General features: G+C 42.2%; 1 protein-coding gene and 1 long non-coding RNA gene across 2 annotated transcripts; one reads left to right on the forward strand and one right to left on the reverse strand.

The window, feature by feature from the left end:
- Positions 1-14,053: 14,053 nt before the first annotated feature.
- Positions 14,054-15,089, forward strand: LOC135081246 (uncharacterized). Its single transcript, XR_010259157.1, has 3 exons — positions 14,054-14,329; positions 14,423-14,589; positions 14,671-15,089. It is a non-coding gene; the product is annotated as an uncharacterized LOC135081246 (long non-coding RNA).
- A 2,925-nt stretch (positions 15,090-18,014) lies between these two features.
- Positions 18,015-19,124, reverse strand: LOC135081360 (uncharacterized). Its single transcript, XM_063976080.1, has one exon. It carries the CDS (start codon positions 19,122-19,124, stop codon positions 18,015-18,017), a length of 1,110 nt encoding a protein of 369 aa, XP_063832150.1.
- Between the last annotated feature and the right edge of the window lie 999 nt (positions 19,125-20,123).

The raw sequence follows: 20,123 nt of genomic DNA on the forward strand, positions 1-20,123 counted from the left end.
TAACTAGTTTTGCCGTGTTGTGTAACTGTTTGGACTGATTTATTATTAAGGTAACAAACCAATTGAACTGAACAGAAAAAGTTTAATATTTTTGTTAACCTATTTACATTTTTATTAAAATTACGTACAAATTAGGTAATTTGTTTTAATAAATAATAACCATTTACGTGGGTACCGAAATTCCCGAATTTCCCGGTTTTCCCGGTACTGGCTTAGACCTGGTACCGGGAATTTAGTAACACTCCTTAGTACCGGGACTTGCAACCCCTACCTATGCCCTTCTCAAAATGTGGCCATCATTAGTTATTAGCGTGATCCTACGTGACAAACAGAATAACCTCCTTTTTTGGAACACACTACACGAATCCATTCCTTAGAAAGACTTATCTACAACAGACTTGTGGAATACCTAGAGAAAAACAGACTTCTAGCAGACACCCAATATGGCTTTAGATCTAACAGGTCAACAGACGACGCAGTACACCAAGTCACTGACTACATTATAAGACAACTTGACGCTCAAAAAAAGTGCTTAGTCATTTTCCTGGACCTTGCTAAAGCTTTCGATACAGTCTCGCAAAACATACTTCTCGAGAAGGTATACGAACTGGGAATAAGAGGAATTTCGCATAAACTCATTAAAGATTATCTTTCAAAAAGGACACAACGTGTCATGGTAGATGATGCAGTTAGTGACGAACTCACTGTCGAATTTGGTGTTCCACAAGGAAGTATATTGGGTCCCTTATTATTCCTCACATATATCAATGAATTATGCCAACTTCCTCTTGCCGGAAACGCAAAGATAATATCCTATGCTGATGACACCGCACTACTTATTAGCGCAGACACCTGGGAAGAAACATTCAAATTAGCTCAAACGGGTTTCAATTTGGTCACCGAGTGGCTTAGAAATAACTTACTAACACTCAACATCGACAAAACAAAATATATGACATTTTCCTTTAATTCAATATCCCAACCCATTCCAGACACACATACCATAACAGCTCATCTGTGCCCGGACCGTACTGACTCCTGTACATGCCCTAAGCTCCGTAGCACAGATAATATGAAGTACCTAGGTGTCATTATCGATAAACACTTAAATTTTAAAACGCACATCGAGTCACTTACAGCTAGTGTGAGAAAATTGATTTATGTTTTTAAGAATCTCCGACACGTCGCAAGCGGCTATCTTCTTAAATCGATATATTTAACTCTATGTCAGTCATTATTAACGTACTGCATAACTTCATGGGGAGGTACTCATAAAACCACAATGCTTAGTCTAGAGAGAGCACAAAGAGCCGTTCTAAAAGTCAGCACTTTCCGACCTATACGCTTTCCGACTGCAGAGCTCCTTGCTGAATGCGACGTTCTTTCGGTGCGGCAGCTCTTCATCCTACTAACAGTTACTAAAAAACATTCATTAACACCCTACAACCCGGCACTCCAAACCAGCAAACGACGAGCTGATATCGTGTGTTCTACTGAACAAATCAGAAGATCACATACGATGAAATTCTTCTGTTATCTAGGTAGCTTATTGTACAATAGAATAAACCAGTCTCTATGTATTTACCCTATGAATAAAGTCGCATGCAAAAAAAATCATACAAGATTGGCTAAAAAATAAAACCTATGACGAAACTGAAAACCTGTTACAGATTTTAACTTAATTTAGATCAAGGTAAAAATAATGCTTAGTAATTAAGAATAGAAATGTATTTATATTTAGTTACACACTGTTATTGTGATAATGTTTAGTATGCACTAACCTACTTTTAATAAAATACCTAAGACACAGGCAAACAATTTTGCTTAGTTTAGGTATTAATAATTTTACCTTCGCACACTAACCTTAATTTAAGTAAGTGAAATCAAATGTATCTAGGCTAAGTTTTATTAAGTAATAAATTTATTCTTATTCTTATTCCAGAAGAACTAAGGGCAACCCCTCTTTACCACTATATGACTCAAACAGTCATAACTCGCGACAACGTTATGTGCGCTCTAGAAATGTCTGGTCTCTGGAAAATCTTCGGGCATCCTATTATTGACAGCGTGGCTAGTGCCCAGGCATGGATGAGAAAGGGCCTTGTCATGAAGACAGGTCTGGAGGAGGCTGGGAAACTTTTAGACAACGGATTTGAGCTTGAATTCAGTAGACAGTATTACAAGCAACACGGCAAGTGGCCGAATATCGACATCACCTCTATAGCAGATCCGGAGCTACGGCGGTGCTATCTCACAAGGATTTGGGGAGAATGCCCCACACGCAGGTGGTATCCAGAAATGTTTACTGGTGTACGATTCGAAAAGACCTTCCAATTCGACTATCAGGCAGATGCCATAGATGTGATAGCAGACAAGTCGATCATTCCCAAGAAAGAAGAATGGGTATATGAAATAGACTGGAAAGCTCATCGAACCATTCATGGAAGCATGCCATATGGACCTCCATCCACCACCAAGAGTGTCATTTTGCACTACCTGAACCAAGAGACCATATCCTGTGAAGAAATTATAAGGACCATTGATCGTGGCATTATTCCTGTTGACTGGAGAGTGATGGTGGCAGTATACAAGGAAAGGGAGTTCAAACAGAAAGATGCAAGGAGTTATGGGAAGCTCACACCAGAGATGCGGCTGTACCAGGTTATCACGGAGAAGAACACCGCTAAGATCATTTTTCGATACGTCAGACACCAATCCATGACATTGTCTGAAGAGGAGCTTGTGCGCACATTACTTAGAATGAGTGCCCCTTCCAGTACTGGGGACTACATGTTCATTGTTCTAGACTTCTCCTCGTGGTGCACCCATTTCCGGAAGGAGCTCCTCGAGGACCTATTCAGAAGCTTGGACGATCTCTTTGGATTCAACAACGTGTACAGATTTACACAAACATTCCCCCATCTTTGTCACCTCATCTTTCAAGACAGGTTTCGTCCTCCCAGACAAGGAAGCAATGGGGACCCTTGTGAAGGTAGCCACTGTGTATTCGGACCTGAGGCATGGCTAGAAGGCCTGCGCCAGAAGGGCTGGACCCTTGCCACTGTAATTCTTATCTTGCTGGCCTCATGGCAATGCGGAACAACAGCCTCACTCTTGGGGCAAGGGGACAATCAAGTTATTCTACTTAAATTACCTTCCGCAAGGGTTCTAGAACAACGCGGAGAGGATGTGGACGCTTATATTGCGAGCTTCTTGCGACATCTAAACACTTTGTGTGATGCTGCCGGAATTGTCATCAAAACACAGGAGTCATGGTACTCGCGCAAACTCCTAGAGTATGGAAGGAAATACTAATATGAAGGTGCGCAGGTCAGTTGTGGACTGAAACGAGTATCCAGACTTACAAGTGAGGCCAATCAGACCCTCCCGACACTCAACACAGTTTTGTCGGGAATTGTTCAGCACCGACCCTCCAACGGGCTTACTCCACAGCCATAGACACTGCCCGAATATCATGTCGAGATTACGGGTTTATATATGTTCCACCATTGATCGATCTTTTACCTCAGACCATCATACAGGTTTTCCAAATGAAGACCACCATGGATACTTGGGTGGAGACTGTCTCAATGTCCGACCGACAAGAGTTGGAGTGCAGTCTAGCAGGGTGCTCCATTGTCTGCTATGGGGACATAATACTGTTACAAGTCAGTTCAAGAACGTGTTATGTGGTCCCGTACACCCTGCTTCTATGTCTCCGCGACATAACCAACAGCTGGTTTAGTACTTTGCTCTATTCACATCTGTATCGTGATAAGTACTCGGGTCATGATCTGTATGAAGAGACCTGGCGAGTTATCGTGTCAGGTTACCAGACCCTGCATCTGCTACACGAGAGCTCCTATGCCCTTCTCAAAATGTGGCCATCATTAGTTATTAGCGTGATCCTACGTGACAAAGAGAATAACCTCCTTTTTTGGAACACACTACACGAATCCATTCCAGAAGAACTAAGGGCAACCCCTCTTTACCACTATATGACTCAAACAGTCATAACTCGCGACAACGTTATGTGCGCTCTAGAAATGTCTGGTCTCTGGAAAATCTTCGGGCATCCTATTATTATTGACAGTGTGGCTAGTGCCCAGGCATGGATGAGAAAGGGCCTTGTCATGAAGACAGGTCTGGAGGAGGCTGGGAAACTTTTAGACAACGGATTTAAGCTTGAATTCAGTAGACAGTATTACAAGCAACACGGCAAGTGGCCGAATATCGACATCACCTCTATAGCAGATCCGGAGCTACGGCGGTGCTATCTCACAAGGATTTGGGGAGAATGCCCCACACGCAGGTGGTATCCAGAAATGTTTACTGGTGTACGATTCGAAAAGACCTTCCAATTCGACTATCAGGCAGATGCCATAGATGTGATAGCAGACAAGTCGATCATTCCCAAGAAAGAAGAATGGGTATATGAAATAGACTGGAAAGCTCATCGAACCATTCATGGAAGCATGCCATATGGACCTCCATCCACCACCAAGAGTGTCATTTTGCACTACCTGAACCAAGAGACCATATCCTGTGAAGAAATTATAAGGACCATTGATCGTGGCATTATTCCTGTTGACTGGAGAGTGATGGTGGCAGTATACAAGGAAAGGGAGTTCAAACAGAAAGATGCAAGGAGTTATGGGAAGCTCACACCAGAGATGCGGCTGTACCAGGTTATCACGGAGAAGAACACCGCTAAGATCATTTTTCGATACGTCAGACACCAATCCATGACATTGTCTGAAGAGGAGCTCGTGCGCACATTACTTAGAATGAGTGCCCCTTCCAGTACTGGGGACTACATGTTCATTGTTCTAGACTTCTCCTCGTGGTGCACCCATTTCCGGAAGGAGCTCCTCGAGGACCTATTCAGAAGCTTGGACGATCTCTTTGGATTCAACAACGTGTACAGATTTACACAAACATTCCCCCATCTTTGTCACCTCATCTTTCAAGACAGGTTTCGTCCTCCCAGACAAGGAAGCAATGGGGACCCTTGTGAAGGTAGCCACTGTGTATTCGGACCTGAGGCATGGCTAGAAGGCCTGCGCCAGAAGGGCTGGACCCTTGCCACTGTAATTCTTATCTTGCTGGCCTCATGGCAATGCGGAACAACAGCCTCACTCTTGGGGCAAGGGGACAATCAAGTTATTCTACTTAAATTACCTTCCGCAAGGGTTCTAGAACAACGCGGAGAGGATGTGGACGCTTATATTGCGAGCTTCTTGCGACATCTAAACACTTTGTGTGATGCTGCCGGAATTGTCATCAAAACACAGGAGTCATGGTACTCGCGCAAACTCCTAGAGTATGGAAGGAAATACTATTATGAAGGTGCGCAGGTCAGTTGTGGACTGAAACGAGTATCCAGACTTACAAGTGAGGCCAATCAGACCCTCCCGACACTCAACACAGTTTTGTCGGGAATTGTTCAGCACCGACCCTCCAACGGGCTTACTCCACAGCCATAGACACTGCCCGAATATCATGTCGAGATTACGGGTTTATATATGTTCCACCATTGATCGATCGTTTACCTCAGACCATCATACAGGTTTTCCAAATGAAGACCACCATGGATACTTGGGTGGAGACTGTCTCAATGTCCGACCGACAAGAGTTGGAGTGCAGTCTAGCAGGGTGCTCCATTGTCTGCTATGGGGACATAATACTGTTACAAGTCAGTTCAAGAACGTGTTATGTGGTCCCGTACACCCTGCTTCTATGTCTCCGCGACATAACCAACAGCTGGTTTAGTACTTTGCTCTATTCACATCTGTATCGTGATAAGTACTCGGGTCATGATCTGTATGAAGAGACCTGGCGAGTTATCGTGTCAGGTTACCAGACCCTGCATCTGCTACACGAGAGCTCCTATGCCCTTCTCAAAATGTGGCCATCATTAGTTATTAGCGTGATCCTACGTGACAAAGAGAATAACCTCCTTTTTTGGAACACACTACACGAATCCATTCCAGAAGAACTAAGGGCAACCCCTCTTTACCACTATATGACTCAAACAGTCATAACTCGCGACAACGTTATGTGCGCTCTAGAAATGTCTGGTCTCTGGAAAATCTTCGGGCATCCTATTATTATTGACAGCGTGGCTAGTGCCCAGGCATGGATGAGAAAGGGCCTTGTCATGAAGACAGGTCTGGAGGAGGCTGGGAAACTTTTAGACAACGGATTTAAGCTTGAATTCAGTAGACAGTATTACAAGCAACACGGCAAGTGGCCGAATATCGACATCACCTCTATAGCAGATCCGGAGCTACGGCGGTGCTATCTCACAAGGATTTGGGGAGAATGCCCCACACGCAGGTGGTATCCAGAAATGTTTACTGGTGTACGATTCGAAAAGACCTTCCAATTCGACTATCAGGCAGATGCCATAGATGTGATAGCAGACAAGTCGATCATTCCCAAGAAAGAAGAATGGGTATATGAAATAGACTGGAAAGCTCATCGAACCATTCATGGAAGCATGCCATATGGACCTCCATCCACCACCAAGAGTGTCATTTTGCACTACCTGAACCAAGAGACCATATCCTGTGAAGAAATTATAAGGACCATTGATCGTGGCATTATTCCTGTTGACTGGAGAGTGATGGTGGCAGTATACAAGGAAAGGGAGTTCAAACAGAAAGATGCAAGGAGTTATGGGAAGCTCACACCAGAGATGCGGCTGTACCAGGTTATCACGGAGAAGAACACCGCTAAGATCATTTTTCGATACGTCAGACACCAATCCATGACATTGTCTGAAGAGGAGCTTGTGCGCACATTACTTAGAATGAGTGCCCCTTCCAGTACTGGGGACTACATGTTCATTGTTCTAGACTTCTCCTCGTGGTGCACCCATTTCCGGAAGGAGCTCCTCGAGGACCTATTCAGAAGCTTGGACGATCTCTTTGGATTCAACAACGTGTACAGATTTACACAAACATTCCCCCATCTTTGTCACCTCATCTTTCAAGACAGGTTTCGTCCTCCCAGACAAGGAAGCAATGGGGACCCTTGTGAAGGTAGCCACTGTGTATTCGGACCTGAGGCATGGCTAGAAGGCCTGCGCCAGAAGGGCTGGACCCTTGCCACTGTAATTCTTATCTTGCTGGCCTCATGGCAATGCGGAACAACAGCCTCACTCTTGGGGCTAGGGGACAATCAAGTTATTCTACTTAAATTACCTTCCGCAAGGGTTCTAGAACAACGCGGAGAGGATGTGGACGCTTATATTGCGAGCTTCTTGCGACATCTAAACACTTTGTGTGATGCTGCCGGAATTGTCATCAAAACACAGGAGTCATGGTACTCGCGCAAACTCCTAGAGTATGGAAGGAAATACTATTATGAAGGTGCGCAGGTCAGTTGTGGACTGAAACGAGTATCCAGACTTACAAGTGAGGCCAATCAGACCCTCCCGACACTCAACACAGTTTTGTCGGGAATATTCGCCTGTGGAGCATCCTGTGCTGGAGAAGACTACAGCCCTATTCCGGCGTATACCACCACTGTTGCAGAGGCAGTTCTACTGCTCTACTCCCGTTTCCCTTGGACAAAGAACCAGCCCAAAGAGTGGATGACTGTGCTATTATGCATGAGCAGGACTTTTTGTATTATTATACTATTGTGTTTGAAGTGTAAGGCAAATACACATAGTACAAAATACTGTACGGATAAACGGTTGTTATGTTTTAAGTGTGGTGAAGTAGGGTACACTACTAAAAATTGTGCTAAGTGTAAAAGTGCTACCAATTCAAAAAAACTAGCAGGTAACCGAAGTAATGTTATTTCAGAAGATGTCGAACCTTCTGAAAATAAACAATGGTTAGACATTGTTGATTCTTATTTCAAAAACAACAACGTTACTTCGGTTTTGTTTAAACCTAATATAAATGATGTTCGGCCATATTTAAACGTGAACATTTTAGACATGACTGTTTGCGGATTATTGGATTCTGGAGCTGCAATTTCAATTATTGGTAACGGATTACACCAACGTTTCATTGATCTGGGTTACTCTTTGGATGAGTCGTGTGCATCAACGGTTACTGTTGCTGATGGGTCTTTCTGTAGCATGATGAACTTTGATTAGATAAATATGACTGACTAAATGGTGTTTCATTTAGAATAACCTGTGTTCTTAAAAGTTGAATAGGTGTAGGATTCCAAAAAAATGTGCAAATATTTTTTTGCACTCGAAGAATAATTAAATTTTAGTTAACAGATAGTCATTAGTCATTCAGTAAAACAGTTAAGCTTTAAAGATTAACAGTATACTATAAATGATTTATTTGATGAGCAAATTTAGTGTGCAATTCAGTATTTTTGGTGGTAATTTCGAATATTTTGATTGAAAAATTAAAGGGGATTTACAGTTAAAGTATTAAATACCACCCTAAAAAAAATAAAGAACGCAGTGAATGACGACGAGAGTCTGTCCACATTTTCGAACTCATCAATACGCAGAATTTTAAAGAAATTAAATTTTTCTTTTTCTAAACGGTCAAGAAAAAGTATTTTACTTGATAGACCAGATTTACAAATTTGGAGGGTTAACTATTTATTGAAAATTGCAGACTTCAGAAAACAAAATAGAAAGATTTATTATTTGGACGAGACATGGCTTAATGAAGGTTGTGTGTTTTGATAATTTTATTTTATTTGTGCATTTTTTAAAGACAGCCTACGACAACAGTTGGTGCCCTATTCGAAACATCATCACCGTCATCACCATCATCATAATCATAATCGTCCGTCATTATCATCAGTTCATTTACACATCACTGCAGGAGCACGACACCTCTTATTTACTTAAGGTACCAATTTCTTATTACTTAGTTACTTTAATTTCCAATTTTAAAGATTTGTAGATAATCAAATTGTTATGTTTGAGGACAATCAATCTGCCATTCATATTGCGAAAAACCCTGAACAATATAAAATATTGAAGCACATAGATTTGAAATATCATTATACTGGGTGGCGCAAAAGTACTGGCACTAAAGAAAATACTTTTTTTTTTATATGACATTTTCTGTCATTTTGTTGTTGAAAATTGTGTAGTGAACAAATGTAAAATACACTGAAAATAAACATGGACCGTTTTACTCCCCAAGAACGTGGAATAATTGTGTCAATGTTCTTACGGAATAATTCATCAGTGATAAGAACACAACGTGAATTTCGTCGACGATTTCCCACGATTTCCCCACCGTCCGGCACCGATTGGTCGCACAATTCGACGCTTTGCCACACGCCTTGAAGCAACTGGCTCAACATTGGATAGACCTAAGTCTGGGAGACCAAGAACAGGCCGTTCAGCTGAAAATATCGATGCTGTGCGCGAAGATGTGGAAGAGTGTCCAGAAACATCAACGAGGCGACGTGCCACGCAATTGGGCATTTCCAGACGGACCCTGCAGCGTATTTTGGTGAAAGACTTAAAGATGTTCCCGTATAAAACTCAAATGACTCATCAGCTGCTGCCTGCTGACCACCGAGCTCGTCTAGATTACTGCCAGCGCGTCATAAACCTCAACCTTGAAGAGGATGATTTTCTTCTCTCAGGGCATGTCAATAAGCAGAATACTCGGTTCTGGGGCACTGAAAATCCGCGCATTATTCAAGAAACACCTCTACACCCACTAAAAGTTACTGTATGGTGTGGCATCTGTGTTGACAGAGTGATCGGACCCTATTTTTTCGAAGACGCTGGAGGCAATGCGATAACTGTCACTGGAGAACGCTACAGAACCATGTTACGTGAGTTTTTGATACCCAGTTTGGACGAATTTGGGCTGGAGCACATCTGGTTTCAACAAGACGGCGCTACGGCACACACAGCGCGCGATACTATGGACTTAGTGAGGGACGCTTTTCCAGGCCGAGTTATCTCTCGTTTTGGCGATTTGCCTTGGCCTGCAAGATCACCCGATCTGACCAGTCCAGACTTCTTTCTTTGGGGTTTTTTGAAATCTCGGGTGTATGTGAACAAGCCACAGACTCTCGCAGCTCTAAAAGAAAACATTCGTCAAGAAATAACGAACATATCGCAGGAAGTGTTACGGCAAGTTATGCAAAATGTCATAAATAGGGCTCAAATGTGTATCAACTCTGGAGGTCACCATTTAAAAGACATCATCTTTAAATCCTAATGGTACGAAATTTAATGGCACAAATATACATTTAAAAAAACCTAAATCTAGTTTTCTAATTTAGAAAAAATGTTATAGCTGAACCAAATAGGGTCTTTACTTTTGCGCCACCCAGTATTAGAGATAGAGTTGAGAAAAAAATTGTTATTCTAAAATATATACAAAGTGAGAAACAAATTGCAGATATCTGTACTAAGCCTGAGTTGCATCATCATTTATTTGGAATTTGATACTTTAGTTATGGTTAGAGAGGGATGGTGCAACCTGGGATGAGTTTTTTGTAAGTGTATTAACATTTAAGTTAGTTTGAAATGTTAACTGTTTGTTGGAGATGTGTCATTGAGAAGGGTGTCGTGGTGAGTACAATGCCACATCACTAATGTCTGTCACCTCACTATTGGATACGGAAGTGAAGTTTTTTTCTTCTCTCTGCTGTCATGGAGGCGGGCCGGTGTTGTGGTCTATTAATGTAGAAAACGCGAAATACAGTTTATTATGCTGAAATACTTCTTTCCTTTGAACTCCCATATTCCACAATTTCTATGAAGCTATAATACGTTGCATCCCAATGGAAATGTGTTCAGAAGATTTAGAAGCAGTCAATACCTTTTTGCAGAATATCGTCAAAAACCTACAACGCAGATGGACCAGTGCTTCCAGTCAGATGACTTTCATCAACAGACATTCTGAGTGGTTAGAGTCAAATATTCAGTGGCTACACTGCTCCAGTGTAAAATCTGAGGTTTTTCGAGGAATAGGTTAAGTTACCGAGAATATGTTAGAAGAAAATACCCCCGTTGACGTCGGCATGGCGGCAATAGAAACACCAGGAACATCAAGTACTATATCTGTGGGGCACATCTATCGAGACCCGAGAGAAGAAAAGACGTTCAGAGTCCCTTCTGGACTATTCAACAGAAGAACTTAGTTTTGCAATTTTGCATTAGTGACAAAGTTAAAAATCGACGAAACCAATTATTTAGCTCGTATTATTGATAATGTTACGAAGAATCCAGACAGTGTTGCAGTTGTTCAAAATGCATTGTTTGGAAACAAGAAGGAAAAACTCTTGATCAAGATCATGCTTTAGCCCTCTATACATCATTAAATCTGTCTAAGTGGAAGTACTTGTGTTTAAGAATTGTGCTAGCTGACTATGGTGTACATTTACAAGCATGGTGTACAAGCTAAGAACAACTGCTATCCGCGAGAAGAAGCTGCATTAAAATAGGAGATAGATAACATGACTTCAACGAAGTATAACTCATATAATTTATCAACTTATATTAATTTCTTTGGGCACGTATCAAATGAAGCAGGCATGCTCTTATATGGTGAACATGTACAAGGAAGTGATGGTTTTATAATAGAAGTGTATAGGAAGGTCAGCAGCAGCCTACTTTGAAAGTATTACTCAAAAAAGAAAAAAGATGTACATTTGTGGAAAAAAACGTCGCAAATGTTTGAGTCAAAATACATGAGCGAACAATTATTCAGCTTCGACAAGTTCCGTCTGCATTATCGTCACGGCAGTAAGTCTCCTGCCGGAGCCTGCTGGCAATCCGCCCTATTCAGCCGCCCGATTATTACCGTCGCCAGGAGCGCGACATCCTCCCGGACTACCGCAACCTGTGGTCCTGCCGAGAGCATCTCCCAAGGGATCTTAGGATCCCATTACATTTATTGACGATCAAAGTTGTATAACCACTGTTTAGACACCCATAGCGCCATTTACGCAGCACATCACGGGAACCGGCGGCCAGATACCATCTCCATGTTGCAAACTTCTTTTCTCAACGCCTCAACGCGCGACTAACAACCAATCAGCGACGTTCCTCGTCCGCGATCAATTTTGCGCACCATCCGCGAGTGCTAATTTTACAAATTTAAAGGCAACGTATTTTACTGAAAAAAACTATGTCACTCATCATTTTTCTCGACTGGATTACACACCAATTTTGAAGATGAAGGAGTTTCTTTTCAAATATCCTGCAGTGCCAAGGATATCCTGGTACAATCACATTTATTTTATAAGAAACACAAGAGTTAATCATTTAAATGTTTATGAGATTATGTAGCTAAAGTAGGTAGAGAATGCGCTGAGACGAAAAATTAAGATCCTCCGGAGTGACAATGGTCCAACATTCATGAAACGCATTTACTTACTAGTAACGAGACTAACGAGACGTGGTTTACGAGTTTGACATGCAAACTAGTCTTAAAGGAATTTACTATACTTCAGGAAAATTACAATTAGAATCTCCCCCATAACATGGAAGAAGAGAAGATCTATGAATTTGAAGTGTTTAAAGAAAATTGAATTATTGAGTAGAGCCCAGGAGTATGTGTACGGAAAAGTCAGAGGGGACTGTTTCCCATTTAACACCTGCTTTATTTGATCAACACATTTAAGCACTAATAAGCAAGTAGAACTTGAACAGTCACTTTAAGCCAACCAAGTGCAGTTTGATGAAGTGGGGTATCAGCACCAAACCGTGAAAGAACTCTAGTATTTCTATCCTATCAGACCGATGTCAATACAAAGGTAATTGTTTGAATTGGCCGCTGCGATACAAGCTTTCTAGCTTAGTGCAGAGACCGCCAGAATAAATAGTACATGTGACATCTTTTAGAATTATATACCTTTTACTTTTTTTTTAATTGCTGGTATTCTGTACGCGCTGCGCAACAAAACTCTAGGAAAATCCAGCCAACCCAGTTCCGGAGCGAACAATTATTCTGCTTCGACAAGTTCCATCTGCATTATCGTCACGGCAGTAAGCCTCCTGCCGGATCCTGCTGACAATCTGCCCAAGACGATCTCCAATCGGCACGTCACCAAGGCGCCCTGCTCAGCCGCCCGCCAATCCGCAAATTAGGTAGATGTTATTTAAATTTTAATTAACAATAAATTGACTTGTGTAAAACATTTGCATGCTGGTTCATATCTGGCGAATGTGTCCTGCTCCATTTCATTATGTAACATGAGTAACATCTAATGTACCACATTCTGCAAATAAATAATTTGAATTTGAATCACCGTCGCCAGCAACGCGACGTCCTCCCAGCCGAGAGCATCTCTCTGGGATCTTCCTAAAGATCCCATCACTACTACATCAGTTTCGTCGATGATTAAAGTTGCACAACCACAATTAATGATCTATAAATTTGAAGTGTTTCAAGAAAATTTATTCATTGAGTAAACTCCAGGTATAATTTTAATAAATAGTTATTGTACTTACTTATTAATATACTACTTATGTATGTAAAGCTCAATGATACGTGGCCAAACCTTTTTTTTCTTACAAAGGGGAGGCACCTACCCTTTATTTTTCGGGGGAGGTGAAGTATGTAAATTGCTTATTTTACAAATAACATCCAATTCCCGTAAACCGCACGTATCGTTCTGCTGACTTAGGGTTTTTAGTAAGCAAACGAACATTGTAATATTGTAAATTTTTAAACAATCAATATAGAGACACCGTACATCAAACATGTGTTTGAAAGAAAGAAAGAAAGAAAGAAAATAATTTTATTTTGACAACCACAGATTCAGGCAATAAAGACATTACATAAAAAAAAAAATTACTAAGTTGCCAAAAAAGGTCACCCACTCAGTAATATCTTGACAGTGTGACTGCCAAGACACTGATTTTCAGTGGGTGCCTTTTTGCAGCGCTATATATCAAAAACAGAAAAAAGAGTAAAAAAATAATAATAAAAACCATAAATTAAGCATTCAATAAATTATTCAATTATAAAAAAATTAAAATTAAATAATAACAAGTTGCATAATTAATTAAATTAAAACATAAATAACAATATTAATAAACATACAAAGACATGTCAAAAACAAACAAAAACCATTTCTACTGCACGGCCATAAAAGTCGAGGCAGAGACAGAAGAGAAAAAAAAAAAAAACACATTAAAAAAAAAAAGTATCACTTGTCAAGTTGACTTGACATTTGCCACGTCCACCAGCCACGTAACAAAAATAATTAACAATCGGTTTTAGCAATAATGTACCTACATAGTTATTAACTTAACTTTTATAAATTGTGATTAAATTCCATTGAGTAGAAATTATAATATTGTGGTTAAAATAAATAAAAATGTCAATCAGGTGCCGAAAATTGATGAACATGATAGGTGAGTGGACTTTTCTAACCTTGACCTAAGACCTTGACGAATAATCCCGCGTGTCTAATTAAACAATTACTCACATAAATAACATATTTTCAGGGTGTTCAGTAGGGGAGACCTAAATACATTTAATTGGGATCTCATTCAACCACCCAACGAGAGCATCGGAACGACTAAGGGCATATGGTAAAAGGGAACTAAGAAGAGCAGCGTTCTCAAAGCCGGAACGACGCCAAAGCCCAACGAACGACGTGCGTGCTCCGATGGTATGCAAATCAGTAGATTTCATTTTGTAAATCTAATAAATGCTTCTTCAACTGTATTTTAAAGGTGTGTCTCACTTTCAGTGCACGCAATGGTGGGGGCAAATCGTTCCAGCATCGAGACGCTGCAAATCTAAACGATCCTCGAAATGCCGCTGTACGATGTCTCGGTGTGAGGAAGACGTGAGTAATCACCCTTCTCTTATGCTCACTGCGACAAGGTGCACGGACTAGCTTGTCTAAGAGATATTGCGGCCGTCCTGTATTAATGACGCCGAACAACATTGTCGCCAAGTGCAACTTTCTACGGGCCTCCATCTTCATCTGATTGGCTGCATTGAGGAATGGCGTAACATGAGACCGTGGCGGGACATGGAAGCAGAAGCGAGCACATGCATTTTGAACCCGCTGCAACAACTTCGCTGAACTTGCTAACAGACAGGGCCCATAAACTGTGTCACAATAGTTTAGCTTAGACAATACAAGAGCCTCACAAAGAGTTATCCTAAGCTTTTCACTCAAATAAGGTCTTATTCTGTATAGGAGCTTCAACCTATAAAAACAATTTCTTGCACATTCAGTCACATGTTTTTCAAACCTGAGATGGCTGTCAAACACCAGTCCCAAGTTCCTGGCTTCTTCAACCAACATTATGGGCTCCCCATTTAGTTTGACAGTGAAGCTGTCAATCTTAGCAGTGTTTTTTGGAGTCCCTATTAGCATAAGCTTGGACTTTTTGGGATTTAAGGTGAGGCAGTTTTCAAAGCACCAGGCCGAAATGCTAAGTAAATCCTTGTTTAGCATAGCCATAGCTTCGCACTGGTCAGAAGGAGCGAATGAAAGGTATAGCTGCAAGTCATCTGCATACAAGTGATAGCGACAGTGCGCAATATGTTTTACAATATCAGCACTGTACAAGATGTAAAGAATTGGCCCCAAGATCGAACCTTGTGGGACCCCGCGACTTACCGGCAGAGAGCGTGAACGAACTTTTTTTCCATTGCTCAGCCTCAGTTCGACATATTGACTCCGTCCGCTCAGATAACTATGGAACCATTTTACAGTGAGGTGATCAAGACCGTAGTAGCTGAGTTTCGACAGCAACAACGATGTGTTGATTGAGTCGAAAGCCCGAGAAAAATCAAGAAGCACTAATGCTGACACCATCCCCTGATCTTGACCCGCAAGAAGGCTATCCACAACGTCCGCCAAAGCGGTCGCCGTGCTGTGTCCCCTGCGGAAACCTGATTGTGAACCTGGTAATATGTTGTACTTCTCCAAGTATGTGGTTAGCTGCTTGCATACTATTCTCTCCAAGACCTTGGAAAGGCATGGAAGGATACTAACAGGTCGAAGATCCTGCACCGATGCCGGCTGGTTGGTCTTAGGCAATGGCGTCACCGCTGCCACTTTCCAGTCCTCGGGAAACGTTCCTTGCTGTAGTGAGCAATTAATAATAGTTGTCAAGGCCTCGAGTGAGTGCGGCAAGGTGAGAAGCAAAGCATCCAGTGCCAGGCCATCGTTTCCCTGTGCGTTCGACCTCAGCCCCCCAACAACCTCCAGCACCTCCCTGCTAGTTACAGTTTGGAGAGAAAAAACAGCCTTGGGATTATACCTATTATGCTCATAAAAAGATAATGTAGAAATCGATACTTCATTTGAGCCTGGTATGTGTAGAAAGTGCTGATTTATAACATTAGGTTCATTAAACTCTGGTGGCAGCTCATTAGTCCTCTCATTATTTGGAAGCACCGTATTTTTGAGATTCTTCCACAGTTTCTTTGAGTTACCTATGTTATTATTTATATATTTTTCAAAGTAACATTTTTTCTCCCTTTCCATCGCCTCAAGTACTACTCGTCTCATTCTTCCGTAACATTCTTTCAAATTTGACGTTTTGAGTTTTTTATATCTATTGTGATAATTATCCCTAATACGCATCATTGTTCTGACAGTGTCTGTTATCCACGGGTGGGGAGGATGTTTAAACTTTTTGGTAGTTATTGGGGCATGTAAATCCATCAATCCGACAGTGCATGATGTGAATGCCTGTACCAGATGATTAACCTCATTAATTTTCCTAAAATTGTTCCACTGAATGGCACTGAGATCCGAATTCAGCCGTTCAAGCAGAATGTTCTTAAACGGTCTATATGTCACCCATCTAGGACTTGGTATGTTCACTTTAATCTTGACTTCTGCCAGTATCATGGCATGCCCACCTCGATCTGGTGAGTGCCTAACTGTCAGTTTTGGAACCCGAACATCCGTGCACACAACATCTATTAAAGTGGCACTATGGTCTGTGAAGTGGGTGGGTTCTTTGACAATTTGACTTAAATTCAGACTCTCAATGAATTGTGCGAAGGCTCTATACCCACGGCCGCTGACATCAAGGAGATTGATGTTGAAGTCTCCCACCAATATCAAGCCGTCAGAGTGCGAGAAGGAGGTGACCGATTCAGTGATAGCGTCTAGGAATATATTTACGTCTAGCCAGGGTGGTCTATATGCAGTTCCCACGACTATATTCTGCTGGTGTGAGCGAACTTTCAGCCACATTTGTTCGACAGATGGTATAGACGCAGGACATTCCAGTCGGCTGACATTTAAACCCCTACGTATATAAAAACCAACCCCCCCTCCCCGACCCCCCCGAACTTGATCCGGCCTCGGAATATGTCTCAGACGATAGCCAGACAATTTTGGCGCCCTATCCCCCTCACCCAATCGCAACCAGGTCTCATTGATGGCCATAATATCTGGAGCCAGTTCCATCATTGCAGCAGTAAATTCATCATGCCCTGTGCAGAGAGACCCTGCATTATATAACCCTATCAACAGATTCTTTAGCTTAAGGCCTGTAATTTGGGATATGTATACAAACACCAATATCGGGATATCAAAATGTCATTAATAATTGTGATAACTGTAAATATAAACAAATAAAAGGAACAGGAATTAATGTAGAAAATTAGGTTAAGAGATATGTCATTAATTATATAATTCAAGATACGAACTAGATAAACACAAGAAATGTAATAAGATTGAATTATGTCATGCAAAAAAATACGACCATTATTTGAGTCAATAATTAAATGTATAATAATAAGTTTATGAACAAATTGAATTATTAATTGACACAAAATTACACTCCTGTGTACATGCATTAATGTATTTAAAGAACTATAGTTTAAAATAAATAAATAATACAATGGATTACAATTAATTCCATCCATCACGACTGTTTCTATGGCAAACCAGTGCATTTGGAATTGATACAAAACATAAATCACATTAATAACTATAACATCAAATAGAAGAGAAACAAATACAGGTATATTTTTGAAAATTAAATCAGTTGAATTTATCATTCTCGCACATATTATTATGTCAAATATTTTTTTATAATTGCAGGTCCCAATTAGTCATATTGACGGTGAACCAAACACCCGCTCAAGATCTCCCAGCGACCGGAGTTGAAACACTTGCGCACCGTCGCTCTTGCGAGCGAATATGCGCCCACGCCTGGTCCAGGAGTACCTCCACTGCAGCCTGCGGCACTCCTCGCGCACCCGGTGGAATAGCTGACGGTTGGAGCGCGTCAGGCGCTCGTTGATGAACACACGCGCGCCGCCCTCGCCAGCCAGACCGCGTCGCACGCGCGCGGCGCGCAGCAGCTCGTCGCGCAGGTGGCGCCGCGCCAGCCGCACCACCACGCGGCGCGCGCGCCCGCCCGCCTCGGCCGGCGGCGCGCCCACGCGCTCCGCGAACACCACGTCCCGCTCGTCCAGCGCCACGCCCAGGCGCCCGGCGAGCACGGCGACGCTGTGGAGGACGTTCTCCCCCTTCTCCTCCGGGAGGTGGCCGATCTCCAAGTCGGCGACGAGCGCCTCCTGGTCCCGCTCGTTGAGTTCCAACTTGAGCTCCGATATCGTTCGCTCCATCTGCGCGAGCGTCTCCGACCCGGGCGCCGAGCTGATCGTCGCCTGACGGGACTCCACCGCCTCGAGTCTCTGCTCAATGTCGCCCAGGCGTTCGTCGTGAGCGTCGACCCTGCGCTCGCACAACGATACTCTGCCGATCAGTGTGTCGATCTGGGCCCGCACGGATCTGAACTCGTCGCGCATCTCCTCGCGAAGTTGCCTGATCTCCAAGAAGAGCGCCTGCACATCCGTCACCTCCATAGTGATGTTCAGAGCAGTAGCGTTCGGATTCTCCTGACCGTCCCGCTCCAACATAGAGGCGTCGAGACTGGTGGGGCTCATGGTGGCGGCCCCCCTCCGCATCGTAACACCGTCTGCAGCAGCGCGGACCGGCGTCTCAGTGTTGTCCCTCTTGGGCTGCTTACTGACGCATGTGACGCACCTCCACGCATCCCTACGCTCACCAACCAATGTGCCGTGGAAGCGCCTTTCAGTAACGCCGGCACACTTCAGGTCGAAGAATTCCTTGCAGAGGTGGCACGCTAGCCACCTTCTGCTATCTTCAATTGGCTCGAAACATCCACCACAGATTTTTCTATTTTGAAGCGACATTGTCTTAGTAAAGAAGAAAGGAGACAACAACAAAAAATAAACAAAAAAAAAAAAAGGCAAAAATAAAGTTTCAAGTGAGACTCGAACCGTGGTGCGCTGGGTTTGACCGGCCGTGTTAGCCGTTGCGTCAAAGTCTCTTGTGAGTCACGGACGAACTAAACAGTTGTACTTGACACTACTGTGGACGCAAGTGGTATTTGTGTCGGGTATACACAATCAAAATTGTTTCACATACACCAACACATATTGTCACTTCAAGTCGATAACTCACTTTTTGCAAAATATATTTGCTAATAACACTCACTGCAACCTTATTGTTTACGAATCGAATTCACTGATTGGAGGTCCATGTCCTTACAATTAAAATGGTGTATAGTAACTTTGATTTAGATTATTATTTTCACTCCTATTTATCAAAATTGCGCGGAGCGTCTTTATACAGTCTAACTAGGTAAAGCGCCACCTAACATCATGCCTGTTTCACTTATGTGTGGCAGTAGAAATCTACTGCCGTCTTCAACACCCAAAACCTAACACTACACTGAATTACCTACGTTACGCAACCAATGTACTGTTACTGTACCGATCGCAATTCGGTATGAAATTAATATTTGCAGTGATAACCGGTTTCCCACTCCACACCATACACACGATGAACTTTACAATGTCAATATTACACAAGAAAAATGAAGACTCTATTTATCTATGTGTAGTGTATATCACCAAAAGAAAACAAAGAAGTAAAGGGGAAAAGTTTCCAAGCCCATTTTTCATTTGGAAATGAATTAGATTAAATAGGTAGTGGATAATAATAAAGTAGGTAGTGGATTTGATTGATTTTCGGACAAAACCAGATGGAAATTTCAAGTTTATTATGGTTTACCAAGATCATTTAACAAAATTTGTGTTGTTATACGCGCGTTATTTAAGAGAGCGACTGATGCGGCCTACCATTTGAATAAATAAGATCATCGTGCGTGCATTCTTCAATTTGATACG

The sequence above is a fragment of the Ostrinia nubilalis genome, chromosome 19 (assembly GCF_963855985.1).
Source record: "Ostrinia nubilalis chromosome 19, ilOstNubi1.1, whole genome shotgun sequence".
In the NCBI taxonomy this organism is placed as follows: domain Eukaryota; kingdom Metazoa; phylum Arthropoda; class Insecta; order Lepidoptera; family Crambidae; genus Ostrinia; species Ostrinia nubilalis.